Below are 22,161 nucleotides of genomic sequence, written 5' to 3' on the forward strand. Positions count from 1 at the left end.
ACCTCCAACAGAAGGAGTGATCGAATAAAGAGACAAAACAAAAAGTACAAGTCACCTGAATGGACCCTTGTGTTGGAAGACTTTGAAGATCTTGATATAACTGACGAGAGCGACGGAGAACCCGTCCCTGAGTACTCTGCCGAAGAAGAAGACGAGCCACCGTGAATTTGCACAAAGTAAGCTACTCGTGTAAAGTCACAAAGAGGGGTCGAGAAACTTCTTCTGAGCCAAAATGTCTGATTCAAACGTGAGTGGTAGACCTAGTCGCAGCTGTTGCAAAACTTGCTGCAAGGTATGTGTCTGTAGTATAGTTGTCCTGATATTAGTTTGGATAGGACTAACAATTTTCATTCCCTTTGCTGTGAGCAAAAATACTAATATTGTCCCTACTGAAATTGTAAATACTGACAGTGAGGAGCTGACAACACAGAGTGTAACAAGACATGAGAGAGCACTGAGACAAACAAAACAAGACTTAGAAGCATCAGATGAGGGAGGACTACATTTTCATGGAGTTAAGAACAGGACACACTTAAATGTTTTCGCAAACTTGTTAATACACTATGTAGAGACTATGGAAATTGAAGATTGCTATGTCTGCATGAAGCTACCTACCTCTGTAGCTGAAGGCGTGACATACCATCACCTGCCCCTGACATATGGAATCTCCTGTAGCATTTTAGCAAGCTTATTTTACAAAAGAGGACCGTTACAGTACTATTACTCTAACAATGACGTGATCTTTTCTGAACTTCCCATACGTGGGAACTTGAATCCTGTACATACCAAAAGTGACGTAATACGATATATGGGAGACTACTTTCTGACTATAGGTAATATCGACATAGCTGACGCACACAGAGATAACTTGACTTGTTCTTTGCGTGAGCAGGAAAAGATGTTCCTGAACATGGCAGAGAAAAGGAGAATTAAAATACAAAAGAAGGCAAATGACGAAAGTCAGAAAAAACCAAGGTGGGCAGAGAACATGGAAGGCACCTCAACTGGTGGGGCGGGTCCTGCTCTGTTGCTGGATTTTGAAAAGAAAGGCAAGCTATGTCTTCACCGCGAGAAGACTAGCTATTATAATAATATTTTCATTGGTTCCAGTGAATGCGAACATAATTACAAGGTAATTGGAGGTTGGGGTTTCAAAAATGGGTCAGAGCCTGTGTTTCCTGGAATTTATTATATTTGTGGGGACAAGGCTTATTTCAAATTGCCGGATCACTGGTATGGAAGCTGCTACTTTGGCATTGTCTTCCCGAAAATATACCATGTGAATGGAGTTGCTGGAAGCAGTGAAGATACTAATGGCTTAGTGCGTAGTAAAAGAGAAAGTGTAGGTGAAATAATGGGTAGTATTTTCAGTGCACTGATACCTGGAGTGGGAGTGGTTCTGAACACTCACAGAATTTGCAAATTGTCCACTATAGTGGATGTGTTGTCTACTGACACAGCTCATGGATTTCTGCTGGTCAATACCGAAATGGTTGTGATCTGATCAATGGTTTTGCAGAATCGACTTGCTCTTGATACCTTATTAGCGAAAGAGGGCGGAGTCTGCCGGATGTTGAAGGCGCAACATTGTTGCACTTATATTCCGGATAAAAGTGTACAGCTCAAAAGAAACGTGAAAAACATTACTAATTTGGCAAAGGAACTCAAACCACTCGAGGTTGACAGTGCCTGGAAGAGACTGGTAGATGGTCTCTCAAATGTAGGTCATTGGCTTGCTAGCGTAGGTAAAAGCCTATTGTTCAAGGTACTGATGCCAATTGGAATTATAGGTCTCATCCTATTCTTCATATTTGTCTGTTGCAAATGTCGTAAGCATACCAGAAAGCATGAGGTGAATGCCAGAGGAGTGAAACGAAGTGTGGATGAGCTTGAATTGGAGGAGATAAATAATCAGATCTACAAAAGGGTGAAGAATTCTCACCCTACAAAAGATGAGAAAGAGAAATTGAATCGTTTGCTGGAAGAAATAGAGCTGTATAAGGTGTGAGAAGTTGGCATCTGGTTCCATTTATTTTTGTGATGATAGTAAATATCATCAAAGAGGGGATTGATGAAGCAAAGCTTCGCATTCGCGACGTGCTTTATTCATGAACCTCGCCCGTGTGTAATCCAGTAATAAGTTGTACGTCTTACTAACGTTTATTCTATGTTTAAACGAGGTTCCCCGACGCTTGCCTATGTGTTTTACTAAAATAATTAACTCGAGTCTTTTAAAATGGCCGCTGCTTGGAAGTAAGTGTCTGCGCATGCGTCAGTCACACTCACGTGTCCTGATGTGTTTGCAGAATTGGAGGGAAATAGTTGCGCATGCGTAATGCATAGCTTTGCCAATAACGTGGTACTGCTCGTGCCACTGCTCTTGTAGCTGTTTATATGTAGCTAACATTTAGACTGCATAAGTATATTTCTTAGTGATGAGTTGAAAGTGCAAACCCTGTGATGTGTTTTCATAATGTTATTTATATGTATTAATTTGTTCTCGCTTACTTTTCATGTACTGCGGGGAATGGGGGTCTGACTGAACTGAAAGCCATCTTGGAGGGTATTTGTGCGCAGACTCGCCGAAAGTCATCTCGGCATTGAATAGCTGCCAAAGAAGGTTGATACCAGAAGCAAGCCTGGGAAACAGCACCTTCGCCCCGCAACGTCATGATATTGTTCTATTATGTTGCAAAAATGTATTCTTTGCCTGTATTCTGCGCAACTTTCTCATGGGAACCCCAATCTTGCTAGGCGGTGCCCTGAGATGTAAATAAGGCCTCCAAATAGTATATTCTGATTGGTGTGTTACCCAAATCCTATCTTAGGACCAATCCCAATTGAGGGATTCTGACACTTTGCAACATTGCGGGGTGGTACACCGTCCCCAAACTGTTTATCTACCCTGGGTTCGCCTAGGGAATTGTCCGACTTGTCTGGTTTAGCTGACCTGTCACTGACCCATCGTACTCAATAGGTGACTGAAGATACAGAGCGCTGCGGAGCACTCTGTCCGAAATTGACCATAGACTAAGGTTCTACCGAACCTTAAAGTGCTGGCGAAGCACTTTGCTGGGAGTTCGCTGACCCAATCGGGGTCTTGATCGATAGCTGCAGAGAGGGTGGAGCGCAGGCGTTGCTTCCAAACTGCGGGTGCGGTCCTGTCCTGAGCGGTCCTGTCCTGAGGGTTTGCTGTCCTGTCCTGAGGTCCTGTCCTGATTCCAAATTCGAGGGTATCCTGTCCTGTCCTGGGTGTCCATTCTGCACCTGCTGTCCTTTGAGGGGTATCCTTCCTTGAGGGTTTCCTGTCCTTAACTGACCCGTGGCCAGGGTTTGGTTTCCACACCAGTCTAGGTAAATATCGCTCTAAACTCTTCAAACTTGCACCTTTCTATTTTTCTGTCTTTTGCTTCAATAAAGAGACACCTTGCATATGTTGATTTTCCATGCTTTTTGCCGCAACTATTGAAACGTAAAATCAATTGCATATTTGCATAACTTGTTCCCATGTTACCCTACCTTTTAGAAATCATATTTTGCATTGCAGTTTGTCATTTTCTGATATGGTCTAGAACGGCCTTACTTAAACTGTCTAAAGAATTTTTGCCTTAAATTCATAGCGTTTCCTGTTTCCATATCATATTAGTATTTCCATGATTACCCTGACTTTATTTCTCTATAGTTATGTACTTTTCATTATCTTGATTATTGATTGCCTTATTCTTGTAAACTTGATGCTTAATGAAAACGAACTTTAGATAAAAATGTTAAAACTTCCAGTTGTCCGTGGTCATTTTACAACAGTATTGAATGTCATTTTGAGTTGGTATTTTGCTGCCTTTCCTTTTACAGCTAGCTCCCTGATCCGTTGAGGTCATAGGTACCCGTGTCGGTGGATGGTAAGTCGGGTATACTGAGTAATAACAGTAGGGAATTCACACAAATTGGTAGCAGCCCGTGAAGTCACCCTGTCAATGAATATTGTGAATTGAAAGTATATGGGCCCGAAGCCGGAAACGGCGAAATTATTGGCTGGGTGACCTCGCGCGCTCTATCACACCTCAGGGTCAGGGTGATGGTTGCTCCGCCAGTTGTCCCCAGGGCCTGACGGATGAGGTGCATTTATAAATACTTCTTATCTTTATTTTCGACAAAATGCGTTGTGTGAGATTTTATCCCAAAAGTGTGGCGCGCCTGACATCATCTTGATATAATCAAAACGGTAATATCTAAAGCATTTCCTTTAGATATTATAAAAATTAGAGGGTCTTATTCTCATGGAAATTATGGTTAGTGCTCTAAAAAACTAAAACAAGGGCATATTTTCTGAGTTCTCAAATAACAACAAAGCACTTTTAAATTATATTTTATCTTTATGTTTTTTTATCCAGTTGAACACTTGATCATATGTTACACTTAGGGGATAGGATGTGGCGTTGCGGCCAGAGCTGCAGACTTTGCAACTGGGGAGCAAGGTTAAATTTTCGCCACCAGCTTGACATCCTATGATTTTGAGCAAATCACTTATTCTCCCCATGGCTAATACCAAAATGAATGTGTCTTTGTGTAACGTTACTGATGCTCATGGAGAGCACTCCAATACCTCTGGGTCAAGTCTGCACTGTATAAAACTTTTTAAAAAAAATGAAGGAGCATATTTACAAGCCCCTATCACCACCAGAACATCACTTTTTTTGATGTTGTGGTGGCGATGCAGGCTTCACCTTATTCACAAGGCAGTATTAAACCACATAATGTGGCTTAACACTGCCTGGTAAATAAGACAACCTTTCACGCTGTACGTAGCAAGAAAGGGGTGGACAATGGATGTTGTGTTGGGCATTCTGCCGCAACACACATTAATTTTGATGCTGGCCAAAATTTACAAGAGTGACGTAAATAAAGGGCAGCGCCAAAATTAAGACCATGGAAAACCTGGTCTTAACAGGTCGCAACCCCATGCATGATTGTTTATGTGCAGGAAGGTGTCCCTTCCTGCACATAAACTATCATTTTAAAAATGGCATGTTGCAACTTCTATGTGTGCTGCACAAAGCAGCAGGCATAAAAGTTACAAATTACCATTTAAGATTGTTTATGGGCAGTATAGGACACCTTCTTGCACATAAACAATCATTCCCCACAACGCAGGCACCCTTGCACTATTGTGCAAGGGTGCCTGCATTGGTGCTAGGCAGCTAAATTTAGTGCCAGCGTAGGGGGAAATGCAGGGCTGCACCGTATTGTTGTAAATACAGTGCAGCCCAGCGTTTCAGAAGTGGCGGAGCTAACGCTGCGCTATGTCACTTCTTTGTAAAAACGCCCCTAAGTGTTTTGCACACTTCTGACATTGGGCTATACTTAGGCTGCATTTGGGTGATATTTGTACTACACTTGGGCTCTTTCTTCTCTGGTAGCCATCTTGGGAAACTTATTTGTTATGAAGTTTCCTAATTTGCTCATTTACTACAGTATCTGCAGTAGAAAATGCTTTCAATTTTTATTTCGATTCCATCAAGATGGAGTTCAGATGTGCCACAAGTTTGGCATTTGGCATAAATTCAGAATGCTAGCACTCTAGTTGCTCATTAGAACACTATAGTAAAGCTGCTGATCACCAGGGAGTTAATTGGCAGTCTGCCGTTGGCAGAGGATTATGTGGCAAAAGGGGTAAAACCACAATTACGATTATAATACAGCACCTGCATAATTCCAGTGGTCCAGGTTGTACGGTTAGGAAGAGTGAAACATGAATTTGGTAGGATTCAAATTTTTCTGATTATTTTTTTATTTTAAACTGATACTGTTAACTTTATACTCTGTGCTACCACCTAAGAACAAAAAAAGATGGTACATTTTCTTGAGTAATGTGCAAAATCTTTTAAGGATATCATAAGTAGATGCCATTGAAACATGTAAATGTTTGAGGGTCATACAAGTAAACATGTTAGTAGCAGTAAATTACAGCATGTTTATAGTATTCCTGCTATAAGAATCCAAATGCAAAGTAGTAATCAAAAAAGAGCTTCAGGAAATTTGTCCATCTTGGATCTCCAAATCAATTTCGCCGTAGACATGTCTCAGGGAATCACAATCCAGGCTTGCCATTATCTTTCGATGTCCCGATCTCTGTGGAGTGCATTTCCCCTCCCATGTCAAAGTTGAATTTGCTGCAACTTCACTGAAAATAAAGAATAACATTATAACCGTTAAAAAAGCATACTAGTTGCCTATCAGAACTAGCAACACATTTCCATATGTTGCGACTGCTGACGAAATATGTCACATTGTTTGGAGCCAGAGAAAAAACCCTTCTAATTTTCACCACATTTCCCCTCAAAATAAAATTTGCAATGTTTCTTGTTTCACTTTTTTGGTAATTGTATAGGTTTCTTAACTTCACTCCCTGCTGAATCCAGTAAAAATATAACTGCTTTTAGTTGTTAGTAGTGATAAATTATTATTCAATGGTAACTGCCTGTGACTTTTTGGAGTATAATCTCTATTACAATTTTATTTTCATTTTATTTATTTAGAATTTGTAGGGCACACTGCTATCCCGAAGTGTTTCACAGCGACGAACCAGATAGGCTAGCAAAGAAAGTTATAAATCCAACTAATTTAAGTCCAGCCAAGTTTTCAGACACTTGCGAAAAGCGAGCAGAGAGGTCTCAGCTCGCAAAATAGCGGGTAAGGAATTCCATAGGGTCAGTCCTGAGCAGAGCACTGGGGGCACAGCGGACTAAGCCGCTTCATCAATTCTTGTGGATATTTTGGAGCCAAACCTTTTTTGATTTTAAACATATAACGCAGCTCTTTGAATTTGACTCGATTCGACACCAATAACCAGTGTAACTCATGAAGACACCCTGACACAGAAGAGAATTTAGGCAGTCGTAACAGTAATCTTGCAGCTGCATTCTGAACTAATTGTAGCCTCTGGATAGTTGACTTATCTGCTCCCAGATAGAGGGCACTGCCGTAGTCCAGCCTTGAAATAATAAGAGCCTGGACCACAGTTCTCTGGACTGGGAGAGGAATCTGCCATAAGTTCTTCCTTAGCCAGCGCAAGACTGCAGAGCAGGTGGAAGACATCATAGCCCCTTGCTGTTTCTTCGATAGGTATTCATCAATAATGAAACCCAAGTTCCGAACACTGCTCACTGGCGTGGGTAGAGAGCCTAATTCAGGGGGCCAATGTTGAGGACCCCAGAGGTCATGTCTTTTGCCTAGGATCATAACTTCTGTCTTGTCGCCATTTAATTTGAGATGGTTATTTTACATCAACATGACCAGTTTGCTTAGTGCTATGTTAAGATCCAAGGGCACGTGTCTTTGTGGTGATGAGAGAGAAAAGATAATCTGTGTGTCGTCAGCATAGGAAAACAGACAGGCCTGCTCTTTCAGCCACCTCCGCTAATGGGCGTATATATTAAATAGCAGTGGACTCAGCACTGAGCCCTGAGGAACACATATGGGGAAGTATGGGAATTCGAACAGGCCATGACTGAGGAAACCTGGAAGGTCCGATCCCTAAGAAAGGAGCTAAACCATTCTAACGCCATACCCTCCAAGCCTAATGATTGTAAGGCTTACTCCAAGATATGATGGAATACTGCGTCGAAAGTGGCAATGAGATTTAATAAAGTAAGTGCTGCAGTTTCGCCTTCATCTAAGCGATGCCTTAGCATTTTGGTCATCCCCAACAGTGTGGTTTCTGTAGAGAAACCAGCTCTAAAACCTGATTGGGAGGTGTGAAGAAAATTCCGGGTTTCCACAAAAGAGGTCAGCTGGCCGTTTACATGTTTCTCCAAAATCTTTGCAAAAGTGGGGAGCAGCGATATAGATCAGAAGTTAGACAGGATGGAGGGATCGGAATTGGCTTTCTGAAGGAGGGGAAGGACCAAAGAATGTTTCCATCTATGTAGAACTATCCCGTCCTTCAAAAAAGCATTTAAAAGCTCCATTATCTTTACTAAAATGGAGGGATCCAGCCGGCTGAGAACCTGTAGAGGTACAGGATCAATTGGGGATCCAGATTTAGTATTAATAAGAAGGCGATTAAAAGAGGAGTCCGTGGGGGCCCAGGTAGACGATTTAAGAGGGGAGCTAGGATAGCTTAAGGAATCAGATATAGCAAGAGCCTCTTTGGTAGTAGATGATTCTGCTACTGCTGCCCTAATATCGGGTTTGTTTATTCTTTGAAGTCCCGTGTGTATGTTATCAATTTTAGCAATGAAAAAGACAGTAAATTCTTTACATTGACTGTATGAAAGAACAGGAGACTTTGTCAATTTTTCGGTACCAGAAAGTTCTTTTACCACTTTAAAAAGGGTGTTTGTGCAGTGTTGTGACTGTAAAACTTGCTGTGAGAAAAAATCAGCCCGGGTCGCTTTGCACAAGCTATGATATGTGCTTAAAGCCTTTATGTATACTATTTTCATGTCTTATTTATTTATTTTTTATTTGTTGAATTTATAATGCGCAACAACTTCCCAAAAAGGGTTTCCCGGCGCAGCAGCAGATCAGAGACTTAGGTGGAAAAAGGCATACAAGTTATTTGTTAAAAAGCCACGTCTTCAAGGATTTGCGAAGTTGGACATAATTTTGTGTCGAAGAGCTGTAGGCAGTGCATTCCAAAGTGAGGGGCCTACATAAGAGAAAGACCTTCTGCCCATCCGGGATAGTTTAATTTTGGGAACGATGAATTTCCCCTGGGTGGAAGAGCGGAGGTTGCGGGAGGGGATGTAAGGGCAGACCAGAGATCGAAGGTATAGCGGAGCATGTAGCTCAGGGCTTTGAACTTAATACTGTTCTCCACCGTGAGCCAGTGCAGGTTTCGTAGGTGACAGGAGATGGAGGCAGCTCTCGGGACCCGGCACAGAAGTCTAGCGGCAGAGTTCTGCACCATCTGTAGCCTGCGAGTCACCTCTTTGTTTGAGCCCAAGTAGAGAACGTTTCTGTACTCCAATCTTGACGTAATCAAGGCATTGGCCACAGTTTTCTGGGTCGACTCTGGTAGCATCCAGTTGATCTTTTTTAACCACTTTAGAGTGGTGAAGCATGTGGCTGCTACTTTGACTGCTTGGGAATGCATATTGAGTGAGTCATCAATAGTAATGCCTAGATTGCGTGCTTGGCAGGAGGGAGTGGGAAGGGTGCCCATCTCATGAGGCCAGGGTTGAGGACCCCAAAGATCCTTGTTTTCCCCAAATATTAGTACTTCTGTTTTTTCCCCGTTAAGTTTGAAATAATTTGATTGCATCCATGATGCTATTTTGCACAGATCCAACTGAAGGGGGAAGGGACAGACTGTGTTCTTCATGGAAAAGGAGAAAATAATTTGAGAGTCATCCGCGTAGGAGAATAAGGACAGCCCTGATTCTTCTGCCACATTGGCTAATGGTCTTACGTATAAGATAAAAAGTAGAGGGCTGAGGATGGAACCTTGTGGTACCCCATAGGTGGACGAATGGATATCGGAACTGGCTGTGGGGGAGAAAACTTGGAAGGTGCGATCTGTAAGGAATGAGGTAAGCCACTTCAGAGCCGAGCCGCAGGTGCCCAGCGATCTTAGGGTTTTAATTAACACGGTGTGTGACACCGTGTCAAATGCTGCGCTCAGATAAAACAAAATGAGAGCCACAGTGTCTTCTGCGTCCAGATGGAGGCGCAGTCTTTCATTTACCCCAATAGGGTGGTTTCGGTGGAGAAGCCGGCTCTGAAACCTGATTGGGAGGAATGAAGGAACTTTTGGGTTTCCACAAACAGAAATAGTTGTGTATGGACGTGTTTCTCCAGAATATTTGAGAAAGCCAGCAATAAGGAGATAGGTCAGTAGTTAGATGGTAAATCAGGGTCTGCATTAGCCTTTTTGAGAACCAGGAGAACCATGGCATGTTTCCAGTCAGGCAGGATGCTAGCTTCCTGCAATGAGACATTTAAGAGATCCATGATCACGAGCAACAATGGTGGCTCTAACTGCTGAAGCACGGAGATGGGCAGAGGATCCCTAGCTGATCCAGCTTTGATACTGTTTAGCAGTTTGATCAGTGTGGAAGCTTCTAGCAGGGGTCAAGAATCCAAGTGATTGGGTGTCTCATCTTGGCTATCCACTGCGGATGATGTGGGTGTTTCAGGAGGGTAGGAGAGGTTATCATCTTGTGCTTGCACAATGTCCTTCTATATTTTCTCAACTTTCTGGACAAAGAAGGAAGCCAACACCTCACATTGCTGGTTATTTAAAGCCGGGGGCCTGGACTGGTTTTTGGAGCCAGCAAGCTCCTTAACCATATTAAAGAACGTTTTGGAGCAGTTAAGTGCATCTGAGATGGTGGAGGAGACTTAGCTCGCTCGGGCAATTCTGCAAAGGTTGTGATATATTTTTATGCTAGCTTTATATCTAATTTTGGATTCAGGTGAATAGTTCCTTCTCCATCTGCGTTCCAGGGCTTTACAGTTGGCTTTCTCTATTTTCAGTGTTTTGGTGAACCAAGGTGCTGGGGGCCGGTGATTGTTAGACCTTTTTTTCGAGAGGGGCAGGCATGTGTTGATGGCATTAAGGAGCCATTTTTGCACTGAGGTAGAGAGGAAATTCACCCTTTGTTTGGAGATGGGCACGTGGGAACTTAGAATCGTGTTTATGGTAGTGATGTCTAATTTTTTCCAATCCCTGGTTAAGATTCCTGAGGCAGAAATAGTGGGTGTAAAGTGCTCAGGGAGTGGCAGATTAAAACTTGTAAGAAAGTGGTCCGACCAGCATGTAGGAAGCGCTGTGGAGCATTGAATCTCAGAGAGATTTGAGAAAATGGGGTCCAGCAAATGGCCCGCTACATGTGTGGAGCAAGAGCTACTTATATTAACGTTGAAGGCGGCCATATCGGAAATTAGATTAGTACTGGTTTTACATGAGGGATTCTCTAGGTGTAGATTGAGGTTGCCCAAAATTGAAAAATTGGCTATTTTCTTAACCAAAGGGGTTATTAGTTCAGGGAAAGCGGAGGCCCAAGGTGCAGAAGTTCCAGGGGGACGATAAATGAGTGTGCCTGAAGAGGTAAACTTGGGGCTCAGGGCCAACTTGAATAAGGCTGCCTCACAGTTAGGGAAAGGGAGATGTTCAAACTTACATTAAAATTCCTTTTTAAAAATAATGGCAATACCACCTCCAGTCTTGGTGATCCGGTTGGGAAACATCCTTTACAACAAAACTTTTTCCACGCAATACCTTTACAACGCAGGTACTACAACGCATGTCGTTACAACGACTTGCGCTGGAGGGCGCTGTAGGATAGGGAATAGTTTAATTTACTATCCTAAACCTTCCCTACTATCCACGGTGACTGGAGTTGGAATAGTAAATTAAACTATTCCACTATCCAGCGCCCCCCAACGCAAGTCGTTGTAACGACTTGCGTTGTAAAACCTGCGTTGTAAAGGCATGCGTGGAAAAAGCATGCGTTGTAACGACATACATCCGATCCGGTCTTTCTTAACTCTTGCATAGTTGAAAGGTAGGGCGGCCGCAACATCAGGACCAGAGCTTTCCTGGAGCCAGGTCTCCGTAAGGAAGATCGCTTCCGGTTGTTTATTGACTAGTAGGTCAAATATATCAAGTTTGTGCTTAGGGAGGAAGCGACAATTTGTGCTAATGAAGGATAACATTTTGTTGAGTTATGTTGTTTGATTCATGCTGGAGTTTTTTTTGCCTTTTTAGAGTTGCTAGTCGTATTTGGGGAGAAGCCACACGTGGGACATACTGCTATTTTGCCATCAATGTGTAAGCAAGTGCATTCAGGGAGCAGAGGTGCTCCGTTGGCCTTTAAATGCGCAGACGAGTATTGAAGTCTGTGGCTTCTCGTAAAGCATGTGTGCCTGGTTACTTGATAACTTTCATCTGGCTATTTTTTGGTTATGGGTTGATAGCGTTTGGGAGGAGAACCAGAACTTCTGGCCCTCGGCCCGGGCCAGGCGTGGACGGGCGCAGATCGGCTTGCCTCAGGCACGCCTTCGGTGCGCCTGCTGCACACATCCCTGTTATTGGCCCTTTTGTACTTCCCCACCTGGCGTGTGACTTGACAGGGGGTGCGTGTCGCGTTCTGCAGGTCAGCCCTCCACGCAAGCAGGAACAGCTGTGGTGGACCGGGGTCGGAGTGGGCAGCGCAAAGCAAGTTTGTTAAAAGCACGGTGAGTTTACCAAATAATTAAAAGCAAGTGCAGTATTTAAAAAATGAAGCGCGGGTTTGTTGCAATGAGCGCTGCCAGCAATTTGAGTAAGCAACTTAAAAAGTTTCCGCTGCGCGTCCCTGGCGTTGGCCCTTTTGTACTTACCCACCTGGCGTGAGACTCGACAGGGGGGCGTGTCGCGTTCTGCAGGTCGGCCCGCCATGCAAGCAGCAACAGCTGTGGTGGACCAGGGTCGGAGCGTGCAGCGCGAAGCAAGTTTGTTAAAAGCACGGTGAGTTTACCAAATAATTAAAAGCAAGTGCAATATTTAAAAATGCAGAGCGAGTTTGTTGCAATGAGTGCTGCCAGCAATTTGAGTACGCGACTTACAAAGTATCCACTGCGCGTCCCTCGCGTTGACCCTTTTGTACTTACCCACCTGGAGTGAGACTCGACAGGGAGCGGTGTCGTATTCTGCAGGTCCGCCCACCACGCAAGCAGCAACAGCTGTGGTGGACCTGGGTCGGAGCGTGCAGCGCAAAGCAAGTTTGTTAAAAGCACGGTGAGTTTACCAAACAATTAAAACCAAGTGCAGTATTTAAAAATGAGCGAGTTTGTTGCAATGAGCGCTGCCAGCAGTTCAAGTACACGACTTACAAAGTGTCTTCATTGTAGTGTTTCCTCCAGCTCCTATCAAGCGCTTTAAACCTGTATTTTTTTACATTTTAACTTCTCTCTTAACCAGGGAGCCGGAGGCAGATGTTTATTGGAGCATTTGGTTGAGAGGAGACATAAGTCTACTGTTCCCGAAAGCCAGTTGTGAATGAGCTCATGATCTTTTATGGAAATTAGATTGAGATTCGGTCTGTGGTTGATCAGCATCTTATTGAGAGTAGCAACATCAAGCCGAGCCCAATTCCTCAATTTTTGTTTAGGGCCTGGACAAGGCGGAGTATGGACGGACACAATTTTCAGTATGAACAGCACCGCAAAGTGATCTGACCAAGGCAAGGGAAAAGCAGGGTGACTACTAAAATCAGACAAATTGGATAAAATAGGATCCAGCAAATGGCATGGTATATGTGTGGGATTAGATTGCACAGTCACAGATTCAGCACCCCTTAATTGGCCATCAGTGATGTGCTTTTAGGGCAGCCTGAATCCTCCAAGGGAAGGTTAAAACCCCCCAGAATTTTAAAATTAGCCGCTTTTAAAATATAGGGGGCTGCTAAATCAGGAAGGGAGAGTGCCCATTTCCCCTCTGGGCCAGGGGGGCGATAAAGCACAATGTCTGAAAAGGTAAATTTAGGTGTAAGTGCAATTTTGAAGAGTAGAATTTCACAATCCGGCGCAATAAAATCTTCTATTTTACATTCAAATATAGTTGTATATATAATTGCTAACCCTCCACCTATTCTATGCAACCTATCTTTCCTAATAATTGAATAGTTGGGCGGGAAGGCAGCTGCTACATCAGGCCCGAGCCTTAATACAGCCATGTCTCTGTTAAAAAAAACACATCCTGTTTCCTGTCTATTAGGAAGTCCTGGATATGAACTTGATGTTTGGGGAGGGAATGACAGTTAATGTTGAAACAAATTCAGTAAGACCAGAGCGTAAATGATGTAAAGTACACTTATTCTGGTCTTTGCTTGGGTACCTGTTTAGGCCATATTCTGTACATTGATTTTTCCTTAACCTCATCACTGCGGCGCGAATTCCGCCGCAGTGCTGAACATTCCTATTGCGCGTGTGGCAATGACGGCTCCCGGCCGTCATCAGCACACGCCCACCGTGACTCATGACGGCCAGGAGCCGTCATGAGCATGGAAGAGGTTAAGAGTACACTGCCTACTGGGAAGGGAGAGGCAAAACTGGCAATATTGACAAACAAAAGGGCCTACCTCACCGGTAAAGATGTTGCAATTGTGGAGAGGTACCCGTCGCAGAACCAGCAGTTCTTGAGCCTAGTAAGTCTGTTTATTCCATATAAACAGAGCAAGGGTTGTGGCCCCTGGCCCTAGATGTGCGCAGGCGGACACAGATGGGCTTTCCTTTGGCGCGCCATTGGCGCACCCGCTGCGCGCATCCGCACATCAGCCCTTTTAATGAGTGCCTTGGGATGAAAATTAGAGCGCAAACCCCAGGATGAAGGTGGCACCTTAAAGATGGTCGCTCTGATCCCCGCGAGCCGTACAAGGTTCATGGATAAGAATAACACGCCCCCGGTCTGTAAGGACCAAGTAGACTAAAGCAGTGTTAAACTAAAGCACCCCTTATGAAATACTGGTTAAAAATGAACACACTTACAAACAGAGATACGAGCAGATATAAATTCAACTTCAATTTCAAATTCAAGCATAAGGTAACAACCTTTGTTCATATTCTTGTTCCCACTAGAGGACTTTGAAAATAGATATGCAATGGAAGTGATTTTGTATATATGTTTCCAAGGCCCGATTCTCAAAGCACAGGAGAAAGTCAGAAGTGTAGCTCAGCGGGATTACTCCTGTGTTTGTAGAAAGTTTCTGACTTTTTTTTAGATATTTTAAACAATCCCTGGAGTACTTTGGCAAATAGGCACTCACTGTAATAATGACTGATGTAGAATTTTAACATCGAGGAAAAGTCTGCAGAAGTGCACATTTAACGTTTGTGTTCCTATATTAGGGGAGTTTCCATTTGAGAAACTTCTATGTCAATACGGCCATTTAATCTAAATTAATTTACTCCCTTTTACCATTGTACAGAGTTCTCCAATGTGGAGAACTCTACATAGAGAAAATCGGCTTCACATGTGTAAATGCATATATTTTTTTTCCTCCATGCGGAATATATATTAATTCATGGAAAAATGCCTTTCCTTTCACCCTTAGGTAATCTGGGAATGTCCCATTCCACCTCCTAGTCTTGAAAGTGATTTCCCCTTACAAATTGATGGCGCAAATTTCTGACCTTGTCAAGGATGGAAAGAGGATGGATTTGAGTCTGGGAATGTCCACAAGGTTTGGTTATTCCCAAAATTCCAAGGCCAACCATCCTTGGAATGCCCACTTACCCACCGCTTGAGTGGGATTTGCTGTTGCAGAGATCACCACAATCCTCTGCACGTGTACAAGAATTTACACCAGGCAGGTGTAAAAAAGGTAGATTTACGCATGATTGTACATTCAAATATACCCTTGTGAATAGAGCATACATTTCCAATTGCAGAAATTCACCCATAGTGACCGACTTTTTTAATGGCAAATGCAAATGCCATTAGTGAGGACAAATTGATGTAATTTATACGTTTATGAAAAAGGATTATAATTTTTTTTTGCAAACGTATTTATTTGTGCACCCAATTTGAATTTAGGTGTAAGAATACAATCTTAATTCAAAATTTTCACTGTATAAACTTGCAGAGCAATACTTTGAAATTAAGATACTCTACACATGTACGAGCAAAAGAGATTTATTGATAAAATCCCACAAGCTGTCCACATCATATTGAAATACTGCCGCATGTTACACACATTCCGCTTAACAAGAGAAATAAACTCACATCAAGCATTGGCCAAGCCAACAGGTCTGATTTTAATGCACTAATGCATGCAGTATAATCACATTAAAGCAAGAAAAAGGAATGCAAAGTGGTCTGTATTGGAGGTAAAGGCGCCCTTGTCTTCAATACAGTCCTGTTTCATATTTCTATATCAAATAAAGTTCAGCTGGAAATTGAGTTTTCATTATAGCCTTTATTTAGTTTCTATATAAGATTTTTGCTTATTTAGCACAACCAATAAGTGGAAAAAAGAACTGTTTCTATGTGGATGCCATAAAAATAAAAGAAAGACTATAAAGAAGACTACCTGTGCAGCCAACCTACGTTTGACATAGAAGCAAAAACAGTACCTTATTGAAGGCAAAGGGGTGAGTGGTAAAAGAGAAGGTGATGAATGAGGAGACTATTGTGCCAGAGTTAATGGGGGGACAGATGGAGGAATGACAGAAGGGGGCAAGCTGGGGAGGATGAGGAAGACACAGAGAGGTGAGAGGGGTTTGGTAGGCTGGTGGGGGACGAGGACCTCCAAGAAGAAAGAGGGCGGATTTGAGCAGGAAGAGGAAACATTGACACGAAGAGTGAGATCCACAAACGGAAACAGCAGGACCGGACAGATCAACCCCTTGTTGTGCACTACATTAGAGTCTGGAAGATACACATTAGCAGCCAATATCACCAGGTGAGAGAGATATACCTCTGGGCTAAGCCAATATGTGATCGGCACAATTTCAAGACAATGGATGAAAAGGTATAGTCTAAAAAAAGCCAGAAGTTGAAGGGCGATAACTTAAAGCCCAATTGACATAATATGTAAGTAAAAGGGGCCTCATTTATGAAAAGTGATGCATCGCTGCGTCAAAACAGCGATGCGTCACTTTTCATTGCGCCCTCCTTGCGACACCAATGATGCGTCATATTTGCAATATGACTCTTCATTGCGCAAGGAGTTACAGATACGTCAGTATTTCTGACGTATCTGTAGGCACAAAAGTGACGCATTGCTGGAGTGTGTCAGAAAAGTGACGCAACTCCAGCAATGTTTCCTTTCACACGGGGCAAGCCCCATGTGAAAGGGCCTGCGCCAGTCTTACGCCTGCTGTGAGGCAGGTGTAAGAAATTGATGCATTTCACTGCGTCACTTCTATGACCTTTTCTTGCGTCAGAATGTCCTCCTGCATACATTATACCTGGCGCAGGTATAATGTAGCGCAGGGGTTTACAAAGTGACGCATCTACCTAGATGCGTCACTTTGTAAATTTGGTGCAACAAGGCACATTTTTTACGCTGCTGGTGCGTCACAAAAAGTGACGTACCAGCGGCGTAAAAGTGACGCACGGCCTCATAAATGAGGCCCAGGGTCTTTTTTGCCAACTGCATCGCCAACCCAGCGCTAAAACTTAAGCAGGCAGATTCGTTGATGAGTTCAAAGGTAGGTAATTCAAAGGTGGATAAGGACTGGAAATTTGAATTAGTACTGGGTTACATAAACTGATTGGATGCTGCTAATTTACACAGTGGTGCTAATTAGTTACACTAAATATTACAAGTGTGTGCTATTTTGCTTCTTTTGAAAATGAAATTAAATGAAGCAAAACACACCATAATTGTAAGTAGCCCGTATGTTAATAGTAAATTGCGGAAAATTAGAGACACCGCGAAAAGTTACATAATTCCATCTTTGTCTTTGGCCCTGGGCAAATATAAAAAGCCACTGGGACTGGGAAAATGATAAGGATCTTTCAACAGTGAAAGCACGACTCATATATATTCATCACTTGCTACCGTGATCCTGCTGGAACAGATGTGAAGGTAACCTGCCGTGTGATCTTCCCAGCATTGCACCAATCTGACAAAGCCATGAGAGGTGCTTGTCAAGGAAGAAAAAAATGGGGAAGCGGAAAGAGTGCATGTGAACGAATGATCAGATATTGGGACGAACAGATTCATGGGCAAAAAGCCGAAATACTTAACAGGGGGGGAAAGGCGAATCAGTTAAAAAATAATCCTGCAAATTGAATAAAATTGCAATGATCCCTTTGCCAGGGAGAAAACACGAAGATGTATGGCTCTGCGTAATGTGCTGAGCCATCAGCAGGCGGCAGTCATCTGTCACCTTCACTGCTCAGACGCAAATGGGATTATTATTTAAATAAACTGCACCTAGCGTGTCTTCGGCGCACATTTACCCTGCAGCTTTTATCAACACAAGGGGATATCTTAGGAGAACCCAAGTGACAAAATCAATAAGTTTCCATTTTGAATAAATTGAGACTTAACAAGAAAGAATCGCGCTACCACACAAAGTGAAACCATCAACATCTGCAGACGGGTCTGTGAGAGGGAGGTCCACCACTCAATGTCTGAATATCGTATACAGAAATATCGCCTGCGCCATATCGTCAATGTCATTTAGAAACATATGGGACCAGATTACGAGTTTGGCGGTCCATAGGTGGTGGCTGTCGTGGACAGCCGCAACAGCGGTCCAAACACCATATTCCGAGTAAGGTGGTCGGATCTCCAGGGCACCGCCGCAACAGCCGCAACTGCCACAACTGCCACAACTGCCACAACTGCCGGTCTTGCGGCTGCCTGTGGAAGCAATATGCTTGGTGGTGCCACGGCAGCACCGCCAAGCATATTACAAGTTTCCCCACCCCCAACCTTTTTATGGCGGTGAGCCCGCCATAATAAGGCTGGCAGCGGGAAAATAAAGGGGCCCTACAGGGTCCCCTGTTGCCCCTGTGCAAGGCGATGCATATGGGGGGGCACATGTTTTGCCCCCCTTTCCAGCACGGCATGGACAGCACAGTCCATGCTGTGCAAGAACAGCTGTAGGCACTCCCATTGAGGTGCCTTTTAATAGGCACGCAGAGGGACTGCAATGCTGCCCACGCACCAGACAACGAGGAAACTCATAATCTGGTGGGCGGCAGTCGACTTTGGCAGTCTGTGAGCGGAGTGCTGCCATGGCGGCCCGCTCCCAGACTGCCAAAGTCGTAATCAGTCTCATAGTCCCTTTGGGTGTAGATTCTCTTATTAACTGCAATGGGGTGATATTTTTGTAAAGCATACTTAGGACACATCTATAACAGACAATACTCTGACAGCACTATACCTCGATGGTTTCTTAAAGTTGTGCAGAATTAGAATATCTTTTCTGTCCCTTTGCTTTTCACAGGGTATCCATATTAATTACTATCTCCCCTGAACAGGTTTATAATGAAAAGCTAACCTGTTATTTTATTCCTTGCAATTTGTTTTGGTTGAAAATCTTCCATAGTTTAAATAGTATTCATAATATTTTTAAATGGATAAAGTGCAGGCACTACAACCCGACAAGGCCATTGGGCCGATATGAAATAGTCCTTAAAACTGTTAAATCCATGGGATAATGGAATCAGATGATAGCTCATATTGAGGCAGGATTAATGAAAAATAAGTTATGTAACAATCATTATGGGCAGAGCCACTGGAGGATGAAAGTCTGTGCTAGGGTTGACTAACTAATGCGATAAGAGCAGGCACATTTCGTGAATTTCTTATCACACTGTTTCCTCATTTTCACACAAAATAATTTGGTATGTTCAAAAGTTAGACTAACCACTGAATACAGCAATCAACAAATGAAAGGTGATCAAGTAACCTTTCCAAAGGGTTTGCCATTGTAAGGCACCATGTGTGCCACATTTTCAGTAACTTTCTTTATACTGGAGCAATAAACATAAAGTGGAATGTTTAGTAAATGCGGAAATCCATAATTATGCTGAAAATGCTGCAGCAAGAGAATCGCATAATTAATCGTGGGCCACAAAATGAGGAAAAGCAGGTCAATCGCATTTTCAAAGCTTTCAGAGTGCAACAAAAATGAAGCATATTTCTCTCAAATGAAAGTTCTTTCCGTAGTCTGTGGGCCACCACTAAGAAAATGTGAAGTTGCACTGGGGAACCTTAGGATGTGCAAATAAAAAAACCTGCTGACCCAGAAAAAAAATAACCATAGCCACTATCCTCACTCCTAAAACTTCGGTCAGGTTATGTCAATGTCATGTTGAATGTCACCAGCAACAGGTATGGGCTTTCACCCAGCATATTTACCACACTATCTGCGCTGTAAAGCCCTCTCTTCATAGTGTGGTAAGCAGCAGCGAATCACGGTGCAAATCCACAAGATTTCACTAACCATCCTTGGCCTGCCACGAATGAAAAAACTAGGGGCCAGATATACAACCCTATTTTACAAGTCGGTAACCTATGACCAACTCGCAAAATCGGTTTTGTGACTTGCTATTAGGAAGGGGCGTGCAAAGGGCGTCCCTTCCTAATGGGGACTTGCACTTCAATGTAAGATTGTTTTGTGGCTGCAACACTCGCAGTTTACCACCCATTTCAAATGGGTGGTAAGCCACTCGCAATCAGGAAGGGGTCCCCAGGGAACCCCTTCCCCTTAGTGACTGGCATTGAAAATATTGTTTCAGAGCAGGCAGTGGTCCCACAGTAACGTTTCATTTTTATTTTTTCAATGCATTCCGTTTTCCTTTAAGGACCCCAGAAGGCCACCATCCCTGGGAGTGCTAGCCTTTCCTAATATGGTCGCAAATTGCACCTGCCTCATGAATATTAATGACAGGCAATTTGCGATCCCATTAGGAATCACAAACAGTGTCTGAGACACTGTTGTAAATTCCAATTTATGAGTCGCAAATTGGGAGTTTCAAAACTACGCAATTTGCGAATCACAAATCGGAAGGGTCCAACATCTGGCTCCAAGTGAAAGGAAAGGGGTGATTCTGTGATGGGCTTTGAACTGCTCGGTCCTGGCACTCTGGCCAATTTGTGTAGTTTCCTTTGACAATGCTTTGACACAGACAGCCACATGAACTGGACGAACAGCACGAAATGCCAAAAGTCTGCCTATTTTTCTGATTCAGTGAGGAGTGGATTATGGTGTGTTTAATAGTCAAATTTCACTGTGAAAATGGGTTAAAAATGGCAAATGTCACTTGTTTCGCAATTCAAAGATTTATTTTTCCACGTCTAGTGAAGAAAATGCTGCCTGTGCGTCTGTGTTTGAGACATTTTCGTGATGTGGCATCAGAAATTCTGTTTGGCCACATTATATATTAATGGTAACCTTCTGCTAATGCAGCGATTATGGTTTTTGTTGTATGTAACCCAAATAGCAAGGATGGATTGTGTAAATACTTCTTAAACTGCAACGCTGCCTGATCAATGCAGCACTAACAATGAACAAGTGCTTATTTTTTTACTCATCAAACAAACATGCTGCCAGTCTAATTTTAGGCGGAACGTAGCCCTGAATTTTTTGGAACCCTTTATTGCCAGTTTAGTGCTAGGCAAACTAAAGTGTGTTTGTTTCCTGCAGCGTTCTCCTCAGGTATTCAATTTTCATAATTTTTGCAGTTTTTCTATTTCCATTAAAGTTGGATGTGTGTACATTCTGACAAAATGTCCCCTACATGGTAAACAGGTGTGTACCCATGTCCTCAGCGCCTGACTGAAAGTGAAACTGGTGTCTTGTCTTGTTTTTTTTCTCCTTGTGGTAACCTAATCTTGCGTGTGCTCAGAGACCTAAGACAGTCCTGACAATGCGATGCCTTAGACCTGTCCTGTGACCTGAAGGGGGGAACACCAATTGTGTCCTCATAGTACGCAGTGGACAACTGTCCATGTCCTAGGTGTAATACATTAAGCAGGGGGGCAATATGAGTATTTTTAGTCTATAGTGTGATCAGCCCTTATTCCTGCGTGAGTGCAGTCTAGTGACTGATTAAATTTAAAGTCCGCTGTGAAATGAAACACAGAACTTGGCGCTGATGTCCTGTGTGCATGTTGAGCGCACGTTATCACACGTATGGTAGTAGTGTGTTGTGAGTCTGAGCAGTCGAGGTCCGAGTTCCATTTTGGATGCTCCTGGTTTAGCATGGCACAAGAAGGAGGTTAAGTACAGCTTCCCTAAGGCAGTGGAAGTGTATTGCCTGCATTTATGTGGCTGGAGAGTGAGATCCAAATGCTAAAGCTAAGAGAATGGAGAGAGGCTTCCTTTAGACAATCTATGAGGACTCTGTTAGCAAAGGACTCCTGATACGTTCTTCCTCAGTACTTCCATTTGGTAGATTGTAGGGGTGAAGTGTGGGACTGTAGTTTCTGTTCTTTAAGGTGTGAACGTTTCTTGACAGGTCCTGCTTTTTTTTGTCTCCAAATGCTGCTTCAGGAATGCTGCTGAAAGACATGTACAGAGGACTCACACTTCATTGTGCCCATGGTTTGGTTATTCCTGCTGGGAGCCAAACGCATTGCTACTCGCTGTGAGAGCAACCACTTTGCACAAACACTTTGTCTGGTGAGCAGCCTCTAAATGATATTTGGAATAGACCAAACCAAACAGGTTCCGAAATCTCAGAAAGTGGATCCACAGCCCCTGTTGAGA

At 43.2% G+C, this 22,161-nt stretch overlaps 1 protein-coding gene across 1 annotated transcript in view; it reads right to left on the bottom strand.

Moving 5' to 3' along the window:
- Positions 1-5,770: 5,770 nt before the first annotated feature.
- The window catches only part of F13A1 (coagulation factor XIII A chain), a 485,935-nt gene continuing 469,544 nt past the window's right edge, over positions 5,771-22,161 (bottom strand). The window contains exon 15 of the mRNA XM_078688057.1: positions 5,771-6,181. Coding sequence (XP_078544183.1) covers positions 6,028-6,181 — 154 coding nt within the window. The 3' untranslated portion in view covers positions 5,771-6,027. The remainder of the gene's footprint in view (positions 6,182-22,161) is intronic.

The sequence above is a fragment of the Lissotriton helveticus genome, chromosome 4_1, assembly GCF_964261635.1.
Source record: "Lissotriton helveticus chromosome 4_1, aLisHel1.1, whole genome shotgun sequence".
NCBI lineage: Eukaryota > Metazoa > Chordata > Amphibia > Caudata > Salamandridae > Lissotriton > Lissotriton helveticus.